Source organism: Narcine bancroftii, chromosome 4 (genome assembly GCF_036971445.1).
Source record: "Narcine bancroftii isolate sNarBan1 chromosome 4, sNarBan1.hap1, whole genome shotgun sequence".
NCBI lineage: Eukaryota > Metazoa > Chordata > Chondrichthyes > Torpediniformes > Narcinidae > Narcine > Narcine bancroftii.
In genome coordinates, this window is record NC_091472.1 from 318088937 (window position 1) to 318107440 (window position 18504).

General features: G+C 47.3%; 1 protein-coding gene across 1 annotated transcript in view; it reads left to right on the top strand.

Annotated features, from left to right (window-relative positions):
- LOC138762317 (acid-sensing ion channel 4-A-like) overlaps positions 1-6052 on the top strand; it is a 104443-nt gene extending 98391 nt beyond the window's left edge. Inside the window, 5 exon segments of the mRNA XM_069936070.1 lie at positions 151-304; positions 1385-1476; positions 2083-2162; positions 4045-4146; positions 4601-6052. Of these exon segments, the coding sequence (XP_069792171.1) occupies positions 151-304; positions 1385-1476; positions 2083-2162; positions 4045-4146; positions 4601-4738 (566 nt within the window). The 3' untranslated portion in view covers positions 4739-6052.
- The last annotated feature ends 12452 nt before the right edge of the window (positions 6053-18504 follow it).

Here is an 18504-nt window from a genome sequence, read left to right on the forward strand (position 1 = left end):
ATAATGTTGCATTAACCACGACGCCAGCCATACTTGTGACTGAGAGTCATTTAGGGCCTTGGTTTAACAGGTTAAGGGGCTGATCTTCAGCCAGCAGGAGGGGTCTACAATATTCTAACTGCTGTGTAATTTTCTCCCACCCTGTCACAGACAATCTCATCACGATGGCAAACTTCAGCTGTAAGTGTGAGACACCCTGCCATGTAACACGCTACAACAAGGAGCTTTCCATGGTCAAAATTCCAAGTCGAGGGTCCTCAAAATTCCTTGCTAAGAGATTCAACACCTCCGAGCAGAACATAAAGTAAGTGCGGAAACACAGGAGTCTGCAGATGCTTTGATTGTAGTTGGCCGTTCTCGAAGCGTCGATAGGAGGTAAAGATGTATCACCGACATTTTGGGCCTGGAGCCTTTTCTCAAGGTATGGGTAAAGAACAGGAAGGCGTCTACATAAAGACTGAAGACTGGCAGGGGAGGGGTCCAGGCCAACAAGAGGTGTTAATTGGATATGACAAGAGGTGAGGTGAGAATTAATTTTAGCTCTGTGACAGGAGACAGAGGGAAAAGAGGAGCGAGAGAGACAGGAGATGAATATGGGGAAGGGCTGGGGGTAGGGTTTAACGAAAGCCAGAGAAGTCGATGCCATCCGGTTGGGGGGGGGGGGGGGGCGGTGGTCTCAGTCTGACCATAAACAGACATGTCAGGAAGGGGAATTGAAATGGGCAGCCACTGGGAGATCCACATTATTGTGGCAGACAGAGCTGAGGTGGGCAGCGAAGTGAACCCCCTGGCTAGCCCAGTCTCCCGATGTAGAGGAGAGCACAGCGGGACCAGTAGATGTAGTCAACGACTCCTGCTTCACATGGAAAGACTGTTTGGGGCCACGATTGGTGGGGAGGGAGGGGGGGTGATGAGGTGGTCTTAGAGATGGTACTACGTGATCCCATATTCCCCTCTCCTTCCGTCTCGGGACCACTCCCTCTATGACTGATGCCTCCCTCACATTCATTGAGATATTGGGAGAGGAGCTGAGGTGGCAGTTGGAGGCCATCTCCCCAACCCTCTCCCCTGCAGCCTCTACTACTCTCCACTGCTGCCCGTAAATGGTCAGTCTCCAGTGAATGGCCAGTGTCCAGTGAGTGTCCAATGAGAGTCAGTGTCCAGTGAATAGAGTGAATGTCCAGTATCTGGTGAATTGTCAGTTTCCAGTGAATGGTCAGTAAATGGTCAATGACCAGTGAATGGTCAGTGTCCAGTGACTCTGGCAGCAGGGTGGGGACAGGGGGCAGTGAATGTCCATCAGACTGTCAGGGTCAAAGGTGGGGAGGGGGTGTGAGTGAACAATAACCCCCACCTGTCTCTGCCCTCCCTCCCCCCCCAACAGAGAGAATTACTTGGTCCTTGACATCTACTTCGAAGCATTGAACTATGAAACCATTGAACAGAAGAAAGCATATGATGTGGCGGGATTATTAGGTGAGTGGGGCAAAGGGGGAAGGGGTGATGAGGGGGAGGGGTGGTGGGATGAGAGGTGGGGGTGATGAGGTGGGAGGGGAACATGGGGAGATGAGGGGGGAGAGAGGGTACCAGGGAGACAGGGGTCCTGGGAAGATGGGGGTCTGTCTGGAGATTCACGCAGTGATCAAACAGCAGATACTGCGTACAAAGTGGGTGTGAGACTGTGTAAATGGTTGTGTATAAACTGTGTGAGATGTATATAAAACTAAAGAAGTGGTGGGTGTAATTTGCCAGAGTATGTAAACACTGGCATTGAGCCAAAGTGTACACAGTCATGGTCCTGTGTATAAACAAGCATGGTCCTATGTATTAACAAACACAGTCCTGCCTGCAAACAAGCACGATCCTGCGTACAAACAAGTATGGTTCTATGTGTATGCAGGCATGGCCCTGTGTATAAATAAGCAATATCCTCTGTATAAACTAGTATAGAGCTGTGTATGAACAAGCATGGTCCTGTGTATAACTGAGTACAATCCTGTGTGTTCACAAGCATGGTCCTGTATATGAGCATGTGTGTTGAGTGCGTGGAGAGGTTGACTGGACGCACCCGTCTGTTTCCAGGGGACATCGGAGGGCACATGGGCCTGTTCATCGGAGCCAGCATCCTGACCATTCTGGAGATCATCGACTACCTGTACGAGGTGAAGGCTTGGGTACCGCTTGCAGCCCTGGGTGGGGATGTACTGTGCTCAGCCTCGAACCCCAGCATCCAGTCTGGACCACCCCACCCAGGAGGGAGGGAGGGAGGGAGGGAGGGAGGGAGGGAGCTTACCATTCCCGATGTTAGAGAAGCTCCACACCTCCCCACATCTTCCTGCTCCAACACCCGGCCGGGGTTTACTCAGTCGCTGCTTCCAGTTGTGGGGAAAGAATGAACACTCCCCACACTGTAACAGGCTGTTCGGCCCACAAGTCCGTGCCACCTAATTACATCCATTAACTTACACCCCCGGTACATTTTGAACGGTGGGAGGAAACTGGAGCTCCCGGGGAAAACCGACACAGACACGGGGAGAACATGCAAATTCCTGACAGACAGCACGGGATTCGAACCCCGGTCCCAATCCCGGTTACTGGTGCTGGAACAGTGCTATGTTAACCACTACACCAACCATGCTACCCAAGGACATGGGGGAGATCACACAACAGTGTCGGGGGGGAGTGGATGGGTCGAACACAGGAGTCTGCAGATGCTTTGATTGTAGTTGGCCGTTCTCGGAGCCCACCCAGGAAGGGGATGTCACTGGAGGCTCAATGAAGGAAGATGGAGCTCAGTTGATGTTAACACATCCTTCCTCTGGTCCCGTCAGGCTGGATCTGTGGGAGGAGAGCAAGGAGGTGTTGGAGACCCCCAAGGATCTCCCCAACATCCACATCAGGGGTCTGGGAAATTGCAACAGTTACTCCAGACTCTCAGCACAGCCCATTCGGCCCAATGAGTCCATGCTGGCCTTCTTACCATCGACAGAATTGGGGGGAAGTGGGTAAGGAATGGAGGTGAGGAGAGGGGAGGGAATGGGAGGGGCCAAGGGGTAGGGAAGAGAGGGGAGGCCTGTGACTAGTGCTGCCTCAGGGATCGGTGCTGGGACCATTGTTGTTTGCTGTCTATATCAACGATCTGGATGGATTGGATCAGCAAGTTTGCAGATGACACTAAGATTTTCGAAGCTTACAGAGGAATCTGGACCAGCTGGGAGACTGGGCCAGTAAATGGATGATGGATTTTAATGCAGACAAGTGTGAGGTGTTGCATTTTGGAAGAGCAAATCAAGGAAGGATGTACACAGTAAATGGTCGGGCACTGAGGAGTGGGGAGGAGCAGAGACAGGTGGACAGGGTTGTAAAGAGAGCTTTCGGCAACTTGGCCTTCATAAAGCCAAGTATTGAGTACAGGAGCTGGGATGTTATGATAAAGTTGTATAAGACGTTGATGTGGCCAACTTTGGAGAATTGTGTGCAGTTCTGGTCACTGAACTACAGGACCATAAGATAGTTACAGGGAAAGGTTAAACAGGTTAGGACTTTATTCTCTGGAGTGTAGAAGAATGAGGGGAGATTTGATCGAGGTATTTAAAATTATGAGGGGACAGACAGAGTAAATGCGAGTTGGCTCTTTCCACTGAGATTAGGAGAGATAAATACAAGGGGACATGGCTTTAGGGTGAAAGAGGAAAGGTTTAGGGGATAATTAGCGGGAACTTCTTCACTTAGAGAGTGGTGGAAAAGTGGAATGAGCTGCCCTCTGACATGGTGGGTATAGATTCGATCTTGAGTTTTAAAATAAATTGGATAGATACATGGATGGGCGAGGTCTGGAGAGGCATGGACTCGGAGTAGGTTACTGGGACTAGAGTTATTAGCACAGGCTACAAAGGCCAAATGGCCTCTTTTCTGTGCTATAGCCTTTGCTTTATGTGATGGTTGGGGAGGGGTGGGGAAGGGAGGGGTGTATCCCGGCTGCGGAGACAGGTGGGCTGAGTGAGGAGCTCTCTCCGTGCTGATGCACTGCTTGTCCCCGTGCAGTTGACGAGGGAGCGACTGAAGCGATTCCTGCACCCACAGCCCCTCTCGACGAAGAAGTCACCAGGTCCCATTGCAACCTTGGGGCTGGACAGCATCAGATTGGTGAGTCTGTAATAAACCAGCACCCACCCCCCAGCACAGAGAAGAGCTCCCTCCCTGCCCTCGGCACAGAGGGGAGCTCCCTCACTGCCATCAGAGGGGAGCTCTCTCTCTGCCTTCAGCACAGAGGGGAGCTCCCTCACTGCCCTCAGCACAGAAGGGATCTCCCTCACTGCTCCAGCACTGAAAGGATCTCCCTCATCCCCGCCCACACAGAGGTTCCTTCAACCCCACCCACACAGAGGGGAGTTCCCTCAGTACTGCCCCTCCCACAGAGGGGAGCTCTCTCAGAACTGCCCCTCTCACAGAGGGGAGCTCCCTCAGTATTGCACTCCCACAGAGGGGAGCTCTCTCAGAACTGCCCCTCTCACAGAGGGGAGCTCCCTCATGAGGGAGTTCAGGGCTTCGGGAGGGAATGTTGCTGGGATTCATGGATTCTCCACCTTTCTTTCCACAGACTTCCTGTGAGGCCACGAGATGCAGCGCTGATCGTCGGGGGTACAACCCCTCTGTCCTCACACCCTCCCCCCACCTCCCCTCAATACACCTCCACTCCCCCCAGCATCGACTGCCCTTCCAGGACTTCGCCTGCTAAACCATGGTCTCCTCTCCCTTCCATCCCTCCTCACCCTCTCTCCCTCCATCCACTTCTCCTACCCTCCTCACCCTCCAGCCCTCCCACCATCACTTTTCACCCTCGTTCTTCCCTCAATCACTCTATCCCTCCTTCCCTCCCTCTCCTCCATCCCTTCCTCCTTCCCTCTACCACTCCTCCCCGTCCCTGACCCCTTTTCCCCTCCCTGATTCTCCCTCCCTCCCCTCCCTGACTCCCCCTCCCTTCCATGACTCCCCCTCCTTGAATTGCCCTCCCTCCCTGACTCCCCCCTCCCTGACTCCCCCCTCCCTGACTCCCCCCTCCCTGACTCCCCCCTCCCTGACTCCCCCTCCCTGACTTCCCTTCCCTCCCCTCCCTGACTCTCCCCTCCCTGTCTCCCCCTCCCTGACTTCCCTTCCCTGATTCCTTCTCCCCCTCCCTGACTCACCTTCCCCCCTCCCTGACTTCCCCCTTCCCCTCCTGACTTGCCCTCCCTCTTCTTCCCTGATCCCCCCCCCTCCCGAAGCCCCTTCCTGACCTTTAGGAATGTGTTAGTTTATGTACTTCTCCTAAATCATCAAAACTTTCCAAATGTCCCGCTGACATTTTGCACCCTCTACTTTTCTGCAATCAGCTCATCCCAACGGCATCTCCCTCTCCCATCACTCCTCTCAAACCTCAAGCAGGATCTCAGCCAGGGATGGTTTGGACCCTGCTGGAGTTGTATTGGGGCAACACTGTATTGGGGGTGTGGGAGGTCCTGTGGGTGGGGTTTGTGCTGGGGTGTGGATGAGGAAGGGGCTGCCTCATGGGTCCAGAGACCTGGGTTTGATCCTGTCTGTCTGGCGTTTGCACACTCCCCCTCTGAGTGTGTCATCCTGCAGGCTGGACTGTTCACCACCCTCTGTGAATTGCCCCCATGTGTGGGTGGGGTAGAACTGAGCTATTGAGAGGAGGGAGGGGTGAGTGATTGAAGTAGTCACCCTGCCCATTGGGCCGGCGGAATGGATTGCTTGCTCTACGACTCCAGGTTTCGGTAGGTGTGAGGCCCCACCACCTCCCCCCAATCGGTGCGTTTACAACGGAAAGTCCAGGCTCCTGTGGTGTAGAGGTTGAATGAGACAGGATGAGAGGTCAGAGATCTGCAAACATTCATAGCAAGGCCTTTATCTGAATATATTTCAACCCATCATCAGATCTGTGGTAATTTCGACCCAGTGCTGTACTCTGTATGGTCTTATTGCTGTTCGTTATAACGTGAATTAGATTATAGTCGTGAAATTTGAATATTCCCAAAATAAACTCAAAAGCTGAGAGTTGGTTTCATTGCTCCATCTGCAGAGGGGTTTGATTTGATGGGTAATTTGGCGCCGCTGACAATGTGCCATTCACATCTGGACACGTGGTCAAACACACACACACATCTGGACATGTGGTCAAACACACACACACATCTGGACATGTGGTCAAACACACACACACATCTGGACATGTGGTCAAACACACTCATACACATCTGGACATGTGGTCAAACACACACACACATCTGGACATGTGGTCAAACACACTCATACACACATCTGGACATGTGGTCAAACACACATCTGGACATGTGGTCAAACACACACACATCTGGACATGTGGTCAAACACACATCTGGACATGTGGTCAAACAAACATACATGCACACATCTAGACATGGTCAAACACACACATCTGGATGTGGTCAAAAGCACACACACACATCTGGACATGTGGTCAAATACACACACATCTGGACATGTGGTCAAATACACACACATCTGGACATGTGGTCAAATACACACACATCTGGACATGTGGTCAAACACACACATCTGGACATGTGGTCAAACACTCATACATGCACACATCTGGACATGTGGTCAAACACACTCATACATGCACACATCTGGACATGTGGTCAAACACATACACACACCTGGACATGTGGTCAAACACACATACCCACACACCTGGACATGTGGTCAAACACACATACACACATCTGGACATGTGGTGGTCAGACACACACACACATGGACATGTGGTCAAATACACACACACCTCTGGACATGTGGTTGTCAGACTTGGGCACATATGGACATGTAGTGGCCAGACAGTCTGTCTCACCCAGCCACTCGGACCATGCCAACCCACCCCCTCCCCTCCCCAGCTAACATCCATCCAGCCCACCGACACCTACCTGTGGTAGGTAATACCCCATCCTGCAGTGATATCCTCTCCCAATACTGGCATTTCCCGCTGTGATACCCCTCCTACAGTTATATTCACCCATCCCGAGGTGATACCTCCTTCCCGTGGTGATACTTTGCGGTGGTCCCAGCCCCTCCTGTGGTGATGCCCCCACCCCATGGTGATACTAGCCCCTCCTATGGTGATAGGTCTGCTTCAGCAGTGTGAACCATTGGTGCTGCAGGTACATGTTGATGAGCTCCAGTACCAGGTTCATGTTGAAGGTGGGCCAAATCCCCACTTCTTCCTCATCCTGGGGCTCACTCAACACCCCCACCCCCAAGCTGAAAGGCCAATGTGCCAAAAACTCCTTATGACCCTGTCCACCTGTGACGCCATTTTGAGGGAATTATGTATCTGTATTCCAAGATACTTCGGTTCTACCGCACTCCTCAGTGCCCGACCATTTACCGTGTAGGTCCTTTCTTGGTTTGTCCTTCCAAAATGCATCACCTCACACTTATCTGCATTAAATTCCATCGGCCATTTTTCAGCCCATTTTTCCAGCTGGTCCAGATCCCTCTGCAACCTTTGAAAACCTTCCTCACTGTCCACAACGTCTCCAATCTTAGTGTCATCTGCAAACTTGCTGATCTAATTCACCACATTATCATCCAGACTGTTGATATAGACAACAAACAACAATGGTCCCAGCACCGATCCCTGAGGCACCACTAGTCTCAGGCCTCCAGTCTGAGAAGCATCATCCACCACTACTCCCTGGCTTCTCCCTTCCAACCAATTATGAATCCAGTTTACAACCTCTCCATGGATACCTAGTGTCAGAACCTTCTGAACTAACCTCCCATGTGGGACCTTGTCAAAGGCCTCACTAAAGTCCACGTAGACAACATCCACAGCCTTTCCTTCATCTACTTTCCTGGTAACATCCTCAAAAAACTCTTTTAAGATTTGTTAAACATAACCTACCACACACAAAGCCACGTTGACCAGTCCATGACTGTCCAAATAATTGTATATCCGATCTCTTAGAAAACCTTCCAATATTTACCTACTACTGTACATTTCCCCAAATCTAAATTTCCATTAACCTAAAAGTTCTATAATTCAAAAATGTTTCGTGGAAATGTGAAAAAAATATTTCATTAAATTTACACATTTATCTTATTTTGTAAGGAGAGATCATGTTTTTTTGGTAAGAATTAAACATCATTTCATGCTGGAAAAGCCTTCTGTTGTGTTTTGTTGTTTAATGGCTGATACAAGTATTCTGCTGTTGTGACTGGGCTGTTTAAAAACATTATTCCGTTTACCAAAAAATCTCATTAACTGAAAAATGTCCAGTCCCAAGCTTTTCAGATATGGGAAAAAGTATTGCATTTACAACAGGCTCACCGGCTGATAATTTCCAGGGTTATTAAGCAAGGGAACAACATGATTTACCCTCCAATTCTCTGGCACCTCACCTGAGGATAAGGACATTTTTTTTTCCAGGGCTCCTGCAATTTCTACGCCAGCCTCCCTCGAGGTTTGAGGGAATATCTTGTCAGGCCCTGGGGATTTATCCACCCTTATTTGTCTGGAATGGCTTGCTGGGGATGGTGGTGGAGGCTGGAACATTAGGGGCCTTTAGGAGACTCTTAGACAGGCACATGGATGGAAGAAAAGTAGAGGGTTATGGGGTAGGGAGGGTTTAGTACTTTTTAAGGAAGGAACACATGGGTCAAGAGCCAAAGGGCCTGTACCATGCTGTAATGTTATATGTTCTATGTCCCCCTACCTTCCTTTTGCTCTTAATATACCTGTAGAAATCCTTCGGATTTTCCTTCACAGTCTCTGCCAAAGCCACCTCACGTCTTCTTTTACAGCTGATAATTTTGTTAAAGACTTGCCCAAGGCTTGATTGCCAATACAAGAGGACTTGTTAAAATGATTTACTAATTCACAGGAGTGGGTTCTCCTCTTTCTATTATGTATTTGCTCCCCTCCCCCTCCCCCCCCCCCCCCCCCCAGGAGTCAGGGACGATGTTTGTCAGTTTCTGATGACTGCATATGTTGTTGTGGTTTGAACACGACCTGTTCAATGAAGGTGATAATGCTGGTCTTTCTGGCATTTTTTGCAGGAGGGATTTGTTATTATTAATTCTATTTTTGTTAGCTTAATACTTTTTTATAATGCTTGAATAAGTTCAGTGTTCTTGGATTGCAGATGATGACACTTCAGATCAATTTAATTTATGGGAATTCTTCGTGGACAGGAATGTATGATAATAACTTGTTAAAATCTATAGATTAAAATAATGGGTAAAACAGTTAAGATATTAAGTTTTAATATTAATGGGATTAACAAACCAATAAAAAGAAAAAAGGTTTTTATCATATATCAAGAAATTAGAAGTAGATATTCCTTTTTTACAAGAGACTCATTTAACTGAAAGTGAACATTCAAAATTGAAAAGTGAGTGGGTAGGCCAGGTATCTTTCTTTACGTTTAATTCTAAAGCTGGGGAATGGTCATTTTAATTTTAAAAATTTACCAGTTCAAATTCAAAGTGTAATTACAGACCTGGTGGGAAGGTATCTTACAGTAAACTGTCAAATATTGTTGGAAGAACGGACTTCATTGAATATTTATGGACTGAATTTAGATGATCAGAAATTTACACAGGATATTTTTACATTTGGTAAATGTACATGAAAACGTTTTAGTGGGTGGCGATTTTAACTTCTGTTTAGAACCTGAATTGGATAAATCTTCAAGAAATATAATGAAATCAAAGGCAGCCAAAACATTGTTATCTTCAATGAAAGATTTATATGGAGAAGAATGCACCCTAAGGATAGAGATTACTCTTTTTATTCTAGCAGGTTTGATACATGTTCTAGAATTGATATTTTTGCTTTCTGCTCAAAATCAATGAAGAATTATAGATGTGGATTATAGATGTGGATTATACGCCTCGATTAATATCTGACCGTTCTCCTCTTCTAATTGAGTTGGAATTTGCAGAAAAACAACATTCATCTTATAGATGGAGATTGAATTCTTTATTATTGAAAAGACGGGAATTTTGTTTATTTATAATATTCAGTTGATTTGTGAAACTAATTTACATTCAATAGAAAATATGTTTGTTATTTGGGATACATTGAAAGCTATCTACAAGGGCAAATTATAAGTTATTTAAAACTTAAAAAAATATATGAAGGATATAGATAAATTGGAAAAGGAAATTAAAAAATCATCCTCTGAGGATAAATATAGAACTTTAGTCAAAAAATACAACATATTACAATGTTAACATATAGAACAGAGAAAATCATATTTACAGTCTAAACAGAAATATTATGAGTTGGCAATGATCACATAAATTTCTGGCTTGGCAATTAAAAGTGGAACAATCTTCTGGAGCAATGAATGCAATACAGCAGGATAATGATGAAGTGATGTATAACTAAGAATTAATGATGTATTTAAGGAATTTTACGGGATGTTATATACATCTGGATCATTGCAAGTTGAAGAGGCTGTAGATGATTATTTACTACAATTCCCATTATTATGTTTAACTCAAGAAAGTTTAGATCAACTAGGGAGTCCTTTCACTGAGCAGAAGGTTCATGATGCACTTACTAGTTTACAAAACAATAAATCTCTGGGTGAAGATGGTTTTCCAGTTGAATTTTATAAAGAGTTTAAAGATATATTAATTCCATTATTTATGATCATAGAACAGCCTTCTAAACAACATTGTCTTCCAGAAACCTTTTCCATGCCGATAATTAGTTATTCTTAAAAAAGATAGAGTTCCATTAAAGCCTACCTGTTATAGACATGTATCTTTGTTAAATGTCGATTATAAAATTATAGCAAAAGTATTAGTGAATAGGATTAATGAATATCTTCCCAATTTCATAAACATGGATTTTGTTAAAAATAGACAAACTCAGAAAATATAGTAAGGTTATTGAGTATAATTCATTCATTTAGCTCAGAATAAAGAAGATTTGAGTCTATTGTAGCTTTAGATGTGAAAAAAAAAAGCTTTTGATAGGTTAGAATGGGACTTTTTATTTAAGGTGTTAACTAAATGTGGGGTTTGGTTCAAATTTTATAAATTGGATGAAGGTTTTATATAGAAGTCCTAAAGCTAAAGTGATAACAAATAGACAGGCATCTCAATCTTTTAATTTAAATAGATCTAGTAGGCAAGGGTGTACCTCATCACCAGCTTGGTTTGTTTTTGCTATAGAACCACTTGCACAAAAGATCAGAGATGACCAACAATTAAAGGGATTTGAGATAAATCAGATCCAACATAAAATTTGTTTATTTGCTGTTGACGTACTAGTTTATTTACCTCAACCACAAATATCATTACCAAGACTTTATAGCCAATTGTTAGATTATAGGAACATTTCAGGATACAAGATAAATTGGGATAAAAGTGAGGTAATGGAACTCATAAAAGGAGATTATTCACAATGTAGACAAGCGGTTTGTTTTAATTGGACAGACAAGATTAAATATTTAGGTATACGTATCGATACAAATTTTAAAAATTTATAAATTAAATTATATTCCAATATTTAAAAAGATAGAGGAAGACTTAAAGAAATGGGTAAATTTGCTAATTATGATAATTGGGAGAGTTAATTGTATCAAGATGAATGTTTTTCCACGAATTCAACATTTATTTAAAACTTTATCTATACCTTCACCTCAAAAATTCTTTCAAGATTTAAATAAGCAAGTTAGGGAATTTCTTTGGGATACAAAAATGGTAAGAAGGTCATTACAAAAATTAACATGGAAATATGACAAGGAGGGTTACAACTTCCCAATTTTAAGAATTATTTTAGAGCAGCACAATTAAGGTTTTTAGTTTTCATGTTTGTTAAAATTAGACCATCATGTATAACAGTTTATGGCATGGAAACAGGCCATCTCGGCCCTTCAAGTTCACGCCAGTTCACTCAAACAACTCCGCTAGATCCCCCCACTTATTCTCTGCCCATAACTCTCCAACCCCCTCCTATTCTTGTATATATCCAGCCTCCTCTTAAATGAAAGAATCGACTCTGCCTCAGCTATTTCCTCCGGAACATTATTCCATTCAGCCACCACTCTCTGAGTAAAGAAGCATCCTCTGTTTCTCCTAAAATTTTGCCCACTTACCCTCAACTTGTGTCCTCTTGTTTCAACCTCCCCTGCTCTCAGGGGGAAAGAGTCTACTTGCATCTAGTCTATCTAAACACCTCTATCAAATCCCCTCTCAAGCGTCTACGTTCCAATGAATAAAGTCCTAACCGCTTCCATTTTTCTCTGTACTCTAGGTATTTTAAGCCAGGCAACATCCTAGTAAATCTTCTCTGCACCCTCTCCACCTTATCTATATCCTTCCTATAATTTGGAGACCAGAACTGAACATAATACTCCAAACTTGGCCTCACCAATGCCTTAAACAGTTGCAACATCACTTCCCAGCTCCTATACTCTATGCTATGATTTATGAAGGCTAACATACCAAATGCCTTCTTAACCACCCTGTCAACATGGGAATCCACCTTCAAGGAATGCTGCACCATAACTCCAAGATCTCTTTGTTCTTGTGCATTCCCCAATGTCCTCCCCTTCACTACATATCTCCTATTTTGATTATTTTTTCCGAAATGAAGCACCTCACACTTCTCTACATTAAATTCCATCTGCCATCTTTCAGCCCAACTCTCCAGACAAACCAAATCCCTCTGTAATCCCTGAAAACCTTCCTCGCTATCCACCACTCCCCCTATTTTAGTATCGTCTGCGTATTTACTTACCCGGTTAACCTCCCCATCATCCAAATCATTAATATAAATTATGAACAACAGGGGACCCAACACCAATCCTTGAGGCACACCGCTCATCACAGGCTTCCATCCTGACAGACAGTTGTCCACCATGTCCCTCTGTTGTCTCTCCTCCAGCCACCTCTGAACCCATCTTACTCTTTCCCTATTAATCCCTAGTGACTGAACCTTACTAACCTTTCATGTGGAACCTTATCAAAAGATTTGCCAAAATCCAGATCAACGACATCAACTGCCCTACCTTCATCCACCTTTCTTGTCACTTCTTCGAAAAACTCAACAAGGTTGGTCAAACATGACTTGCCCTTCACAAACTCATGCTGGGTCCTCCTGATCAATCCCTGCCTATCCAGATATTTATACACACCACCTCTAAGAATACCCTCCATAACTTTCCCTACTAGCCAATTCAAACTTACAGGCCTATAATTACTTGGCCGACGCCTCGTGCCTTTTTTAAACAATGAAACTACATTAGCAACCCTCCAATCCCACGGCACCACACCCTCCTCCAGTGATCATTGAGAAATCACTGACAGTGCCTTCGCTATTTGCTCCCTGACCTCCCTTAACATCCTGGGGAAAATCCCATCAGGACCAGGAGATTTATCCATTTTTACTGACCCTAGAAGTTCCAAAGCCCTCTCTTTACTAATCCCTATCTTTTCCATAACTAAGCCATTGGCCTCACTTATCTCACATAGTCCAATGTCCTTTTCCTTCGTGAACACAGATAAGGAAAAAATCATTTAACATCTCTCCCGTCTGACACAGTTCCTCGCACAGTTCACCGCTCTCATTTTCCAGCGGTCCTACTCTATCCTTAACCCTCCTTTTAATATTCACATATCTGTAAAAACCCTTAGGATTCACTTTTACCTTATCACCTCATACCTTCTTTTTGCCTTTATAATTTCTTTAAGGTTTCTTCTGCAACCTATGTAATAATTATTCATCTTATCCATTTGTTGCTTCTTAAATTTAGTAAATGCCCCCCTCTTATCCCGAACCAACTTCCTAATTTTTCCAGTAAACCACGGTTCCCTTGAACTTTTGGCCTTGCCTTTCGATCTGACTGGCATGTAAAGATCCTGTACTCTAAATATCTCTTCTTTAAATACCTTTCAAATCTCCTCTACATCCTTTCCAGAAAAAAGATCAGCCCATACAATCTTCTGCAAATCCCTTCTCATTTCTTCAAATCTGGCCTTCCTCCACTCGAAGACCTTCAACCTTGGACCTGAGGGCTTATTTAAGAGAGAAATTAGGATCAGAAATGATTTGAAAAGATCCTTCAAATTTGGAACAAATTATGGTTGATGGAATGATTAAAAAGTTTCTATCAGTACATTTTTGCAACAGATAATGGGACTGAACTTTCCTTTAAACCCTGAATTACTTTTGTTTGGAAATTTTGGAAGTGTCACTCTTTTCACTGTCAGATTCTCAATGAAAATTTAAGTTGGTCTTCGTAATAACAAAGAAATTTCCTGAAGTCAAAGAGTGAAGCTCCCTCCACACTGTCCCATCACACACTCCTGAGGTCAAAGAGTGAAGCTCCCTCCTCACTGTCCCATCACACATTCCTGAGGTCAAAGAGTGAAGCTCCCTCCTCACTGTCCCATCACACACTCCTGAGCTCAAAGAGTGAAGCTCCCTCCACACTGTCCCATCACGCACTCCTGAGGTCAAAGAGTAAAGCTCCCTCCTCACTGTCCCATCACACACTCCTGAGGTCAAAGAGTGAAGCTCCCTCCTCACTGTCCCATCACTCACTCCTGAGGTCAAAGAGTGAAGCTCCCTCCACACTGTCCCATCACGCACTCCTGAAGTCAAAGAGTGAAGCTCCCTCCACACTGTCCCATCACACACTCCTGAGGTCAAAGAGTGAAGCTCCCTCCTCACTGTCCCATCACACATTCCGGAGGTCAAAGAGTGAAGCTCCCTCCTCACTGTTCCATTACACACTCCTGAGGTCAAAGAGTAAAGCTCCCTCCTCACTGTCCCATCACACATTCCTGAGGTCAAAGAGTGAAGCTCCCTCCTCACTGTCCCATCACACACTCCTGAGGTCAAAGAGTGAAGCTCCCTCCACACTGTCCCATCACGCACTCCTGAGGTCAAAGAGTGAAGCTCCCTCCACACTGTCCCATCACGCACTCCTGAGGTCAAAGAGTGAAGCTCCCTCCTCACTGTCCCATCACACACTCCTGAGGTCAAAGAGTGAAGCTCCTTCCTCACTGTCCCATCACACACTCCTGAGGTCAAAGAGTGAAGCTCCCCCCACACTGTCCCATCACACACTCCTGGGGTCAGACAGAGTGAAACTCCCTCCATACTGCCCCATCACACACTCCTGGGGTCAGACACAGAGTGAAGCTCCCTCCACACTGTCCCATCACACACTCCTGAGGTCAAATAGTGATGCTCCCTCCACACCATCCCATCACACACTTCCAGGGTCAGACATAGTGTGAAGCTCCCTCCACACCATCCCATTACACAATCCCGTGGTCAGACACAGAGTGTGTGGTTTGCGAACAGTGGGGTGGGGATGCGACCTTGCAGGTCGAGAGCCCACAGGCCATGCACAGAGGGCCATCTCGGAACAGTTCATTGCAGATGGTGGTGAGGAGGAGGGGGAGGTGAGGCTCATTGAATTCCAATGTAACACTCTTAAGTTGCCACTGGAAGCCCCAGCAGTGAGGGGGCACAGAGCTGCAGCAGTTCAAGGAGCCTGAACTGTTCCTCCAAGGATCAAAGTCACCATACAGGACCCTTGGCCATCTGCCGTATGGGATTTGGACGCAAGTGGTATTTTATCATTGACTGGTCATTCTTTGAGGGATAGGCGCCTTCATGGTATTGGCGTCGATAAAGCTTTGCATACTTCCGCTATCAAACAAACAGTTCATCACATGCCCGTTCACCTGGACGCCCATCATGGACTTGGTGAGTTCGTGTGGTTCCTCTTGGCTCAGGGTGATGGTGGCCAGTCTAGACTTGCTGTCAGAATCTAATGAGGGCCCCATTTCGCGAGACGGCCACCTTCACTGATCCCCCATGGTGCTGCAGGCCTGAGGAAATGGTGCTGGTCACGCGGTCCAAAATGGCAGCCCACATGACTCGCACACAGCATCGTTGGCCCGCAGTGGGGATGGCACCGATCGTGCTACCCGGGGTGATGGGTGTCCCCACATGGTGCTGCTAGGTTTCACGGACAGTTTAGGCTGGCAGACTTTTGTGTAATGTCCCCTTTCCTGTATCTAGTGCATTTGGCCTCCTTGGCAGGGCAGCGTTTCCTCAGGTGCTGGGACCTGCCAACAGAAGTAGCATTTGGGGTGATCACCCACCATGGCGGCCGAGGTCATGCCACTAGAGGAGTGGGATGGTCCCAGCGACCAGTCACTCATGGCACAGTATGATTCCCTGCTCCAAGATAGCAGCCCCCATGGCAGCCAAGAGGCCACCTCCAGCTTCTCTGTTAGGTCAAGTGCCCCTTGCAGGTCGAGTACTTTCTGTTCCTTGTGTACCCAGAGTGGATGTCACCTGGATGAGGTCTTCAACGTTCTGTGTGGGCGTCACAGCCTTGCAGTTGCACGTTCTGCATAGGGCCCGGAGGGCCCACAGGTACTCGGCGCTCAACTCCCCAGTCACTGCCTCCTGGTGGCCAGGAGGTGCCGGGTGTAGTCCTCATTCACCTTTCTGTGATACTGAGCCTTCAGTGTACCCATTCCCTCCATGTACAAACTGGCGCTGTTGATCACCAGGAACACCAGGGGTCCGACCCGTGGGAAGAGGAGCTTCAGTCTGGCCTTGTCTGTGGTGACAACATTCATGGCTGTGATATAACTCTCCGCTGCGGCTGGAATCTGGTCTTGTTGGACAGCTGTGGGGTTACTGATGGAGAGGCCCTTGGGGGTGGGAGAGGGGTCGGGGCCTTGGGGGGCAGGGCCTCTCCCTGCACAATATGGGGAAGGGTCTCCTTTCTCTCACTCTCACATGCAGAGGTCCAGTCCCCACCACTGACACAAGGAAGGGGTCCTCATTTACCCTCAACAATCCCTGTCCTCCCCAAGTTTGTGACTCTCTGTGGAACAGAAAAGGTCACTTCACCATTGACACTACACCACCCTGGTCACGTTCCCAACTCCAAGCCTCCACTCCCCCCCCCCACCCCAGCACCCACAGCCCCCAGTCACTTCCCCAATCTCTTCCCTCTCATCCACCCTCCTCCCATATCCCCCAATCTCTGCCCCCTCCCACTAAAAGCCCCAGTATTTCCCCCTCACCCTTCCCTCATCCTTCCCTCACACACAACCCCCTCACACTAGAGCCCCCAGTATCAGCTCCCTCACCCAACACCCCCCAGAGCCCCCACTTTTCCCCCTCACCCACCCCCAGAGCCCCATCACCCACCCTCCAACCGACAGACCCCAGTCACTTCCCCAATCTCTTCCTTCTCACCCATCTTCCCTCCCAAAGCCCCAGTATTTTCCCCCTCACCTACCAACCCCTAGAGCCCCCAATTTCTGCTTCCTAATCCCCCACCCAAAGCCCCCAGTCTCTTCCCCCTCACTCACCCACCCAGAGCCCCAGTTTCTGCCCCCTCACACATGTGCCCAGTGTCCCTACCAGATGCTGGCACGCCAGCTTGGCCTTGTGCCTCCACTGCAGCTCGATGTGCAGTTGGTGGCAGGCATGCTGGAACTGGACCTGCAGGGAGTCGCGTTCACACTGCATCTGGAGCAGGGAGCTTCAGCTGATGGACATTTCCTCTTCCGCCCTCTTCCACTTCCCACTGCAGCGCTGCAAGCTCATTGCTAGTTGGTACACAGCTGAGAGACAGAGGGAGCAAATGAGTTACGCCCTAGCCCCAGGACATCCTGACCCCTTCCCTCTCCCCCAGGACATCCTGACCCTTCCCTCTCCCCCAGGACATCCTGACCCCTTCCCTCTCCCCAGGACATCCTGACCCCTTCCCTCTCCCCCAGGACATCCTGACCCCTTCCCTCTCCCCCAGGACCTCCTGACCCCTTCCCTCTCCCCCAGGACATCCTGACCCCTTCCCTCTCCCCCAGGACATCCTGACCCCTTCCCTCTCCCCCAGGACCTCCTGACCCCTTCCCTCTCCCCCAGGACCTCCTGACCCCTTCCCTCTCCCCCAGGACCTCCTGACCCCTTCCCTCTCCCCCAGGACCTCCTGACCCCTTTGCTCTCCCCCAGGACCTCCTGACCCCTTCCCTCTCCCCCAGGACCTCCTGACCCATTCCCTCTCCCCCAGGACATCCTGAAATAGAAGAGCTCACTCACTAGACCAGTGGTTCTCAACCTGTTTTTTTCCACTCACATCCCACTTTAACTAATCCCTATGCAGTAGGTGCTCTGTGATTAGTAAGGGTGGGATGTGGGTGGAAAGGAAAAGTTTGAAAACCACTGTTTGAATCGTCCCTCATTGACTCGTTATGTGCACGGTTTCTGAACACCCAAGGAAATGGGACAATGACAATATTTCTCAAGCAAAATATTTCCAAAACAATTTGGCTTAGAGCAGTGATTTTCAACCTTCCCACTCACATCCCACCTTAATCAACCCCTTATTAATTACAGAGCACTGATGGCATAGGGATTACTTACAGTGGGATGTGAGTGGAAGAAAAAGGCTGAGACCCTCTGCC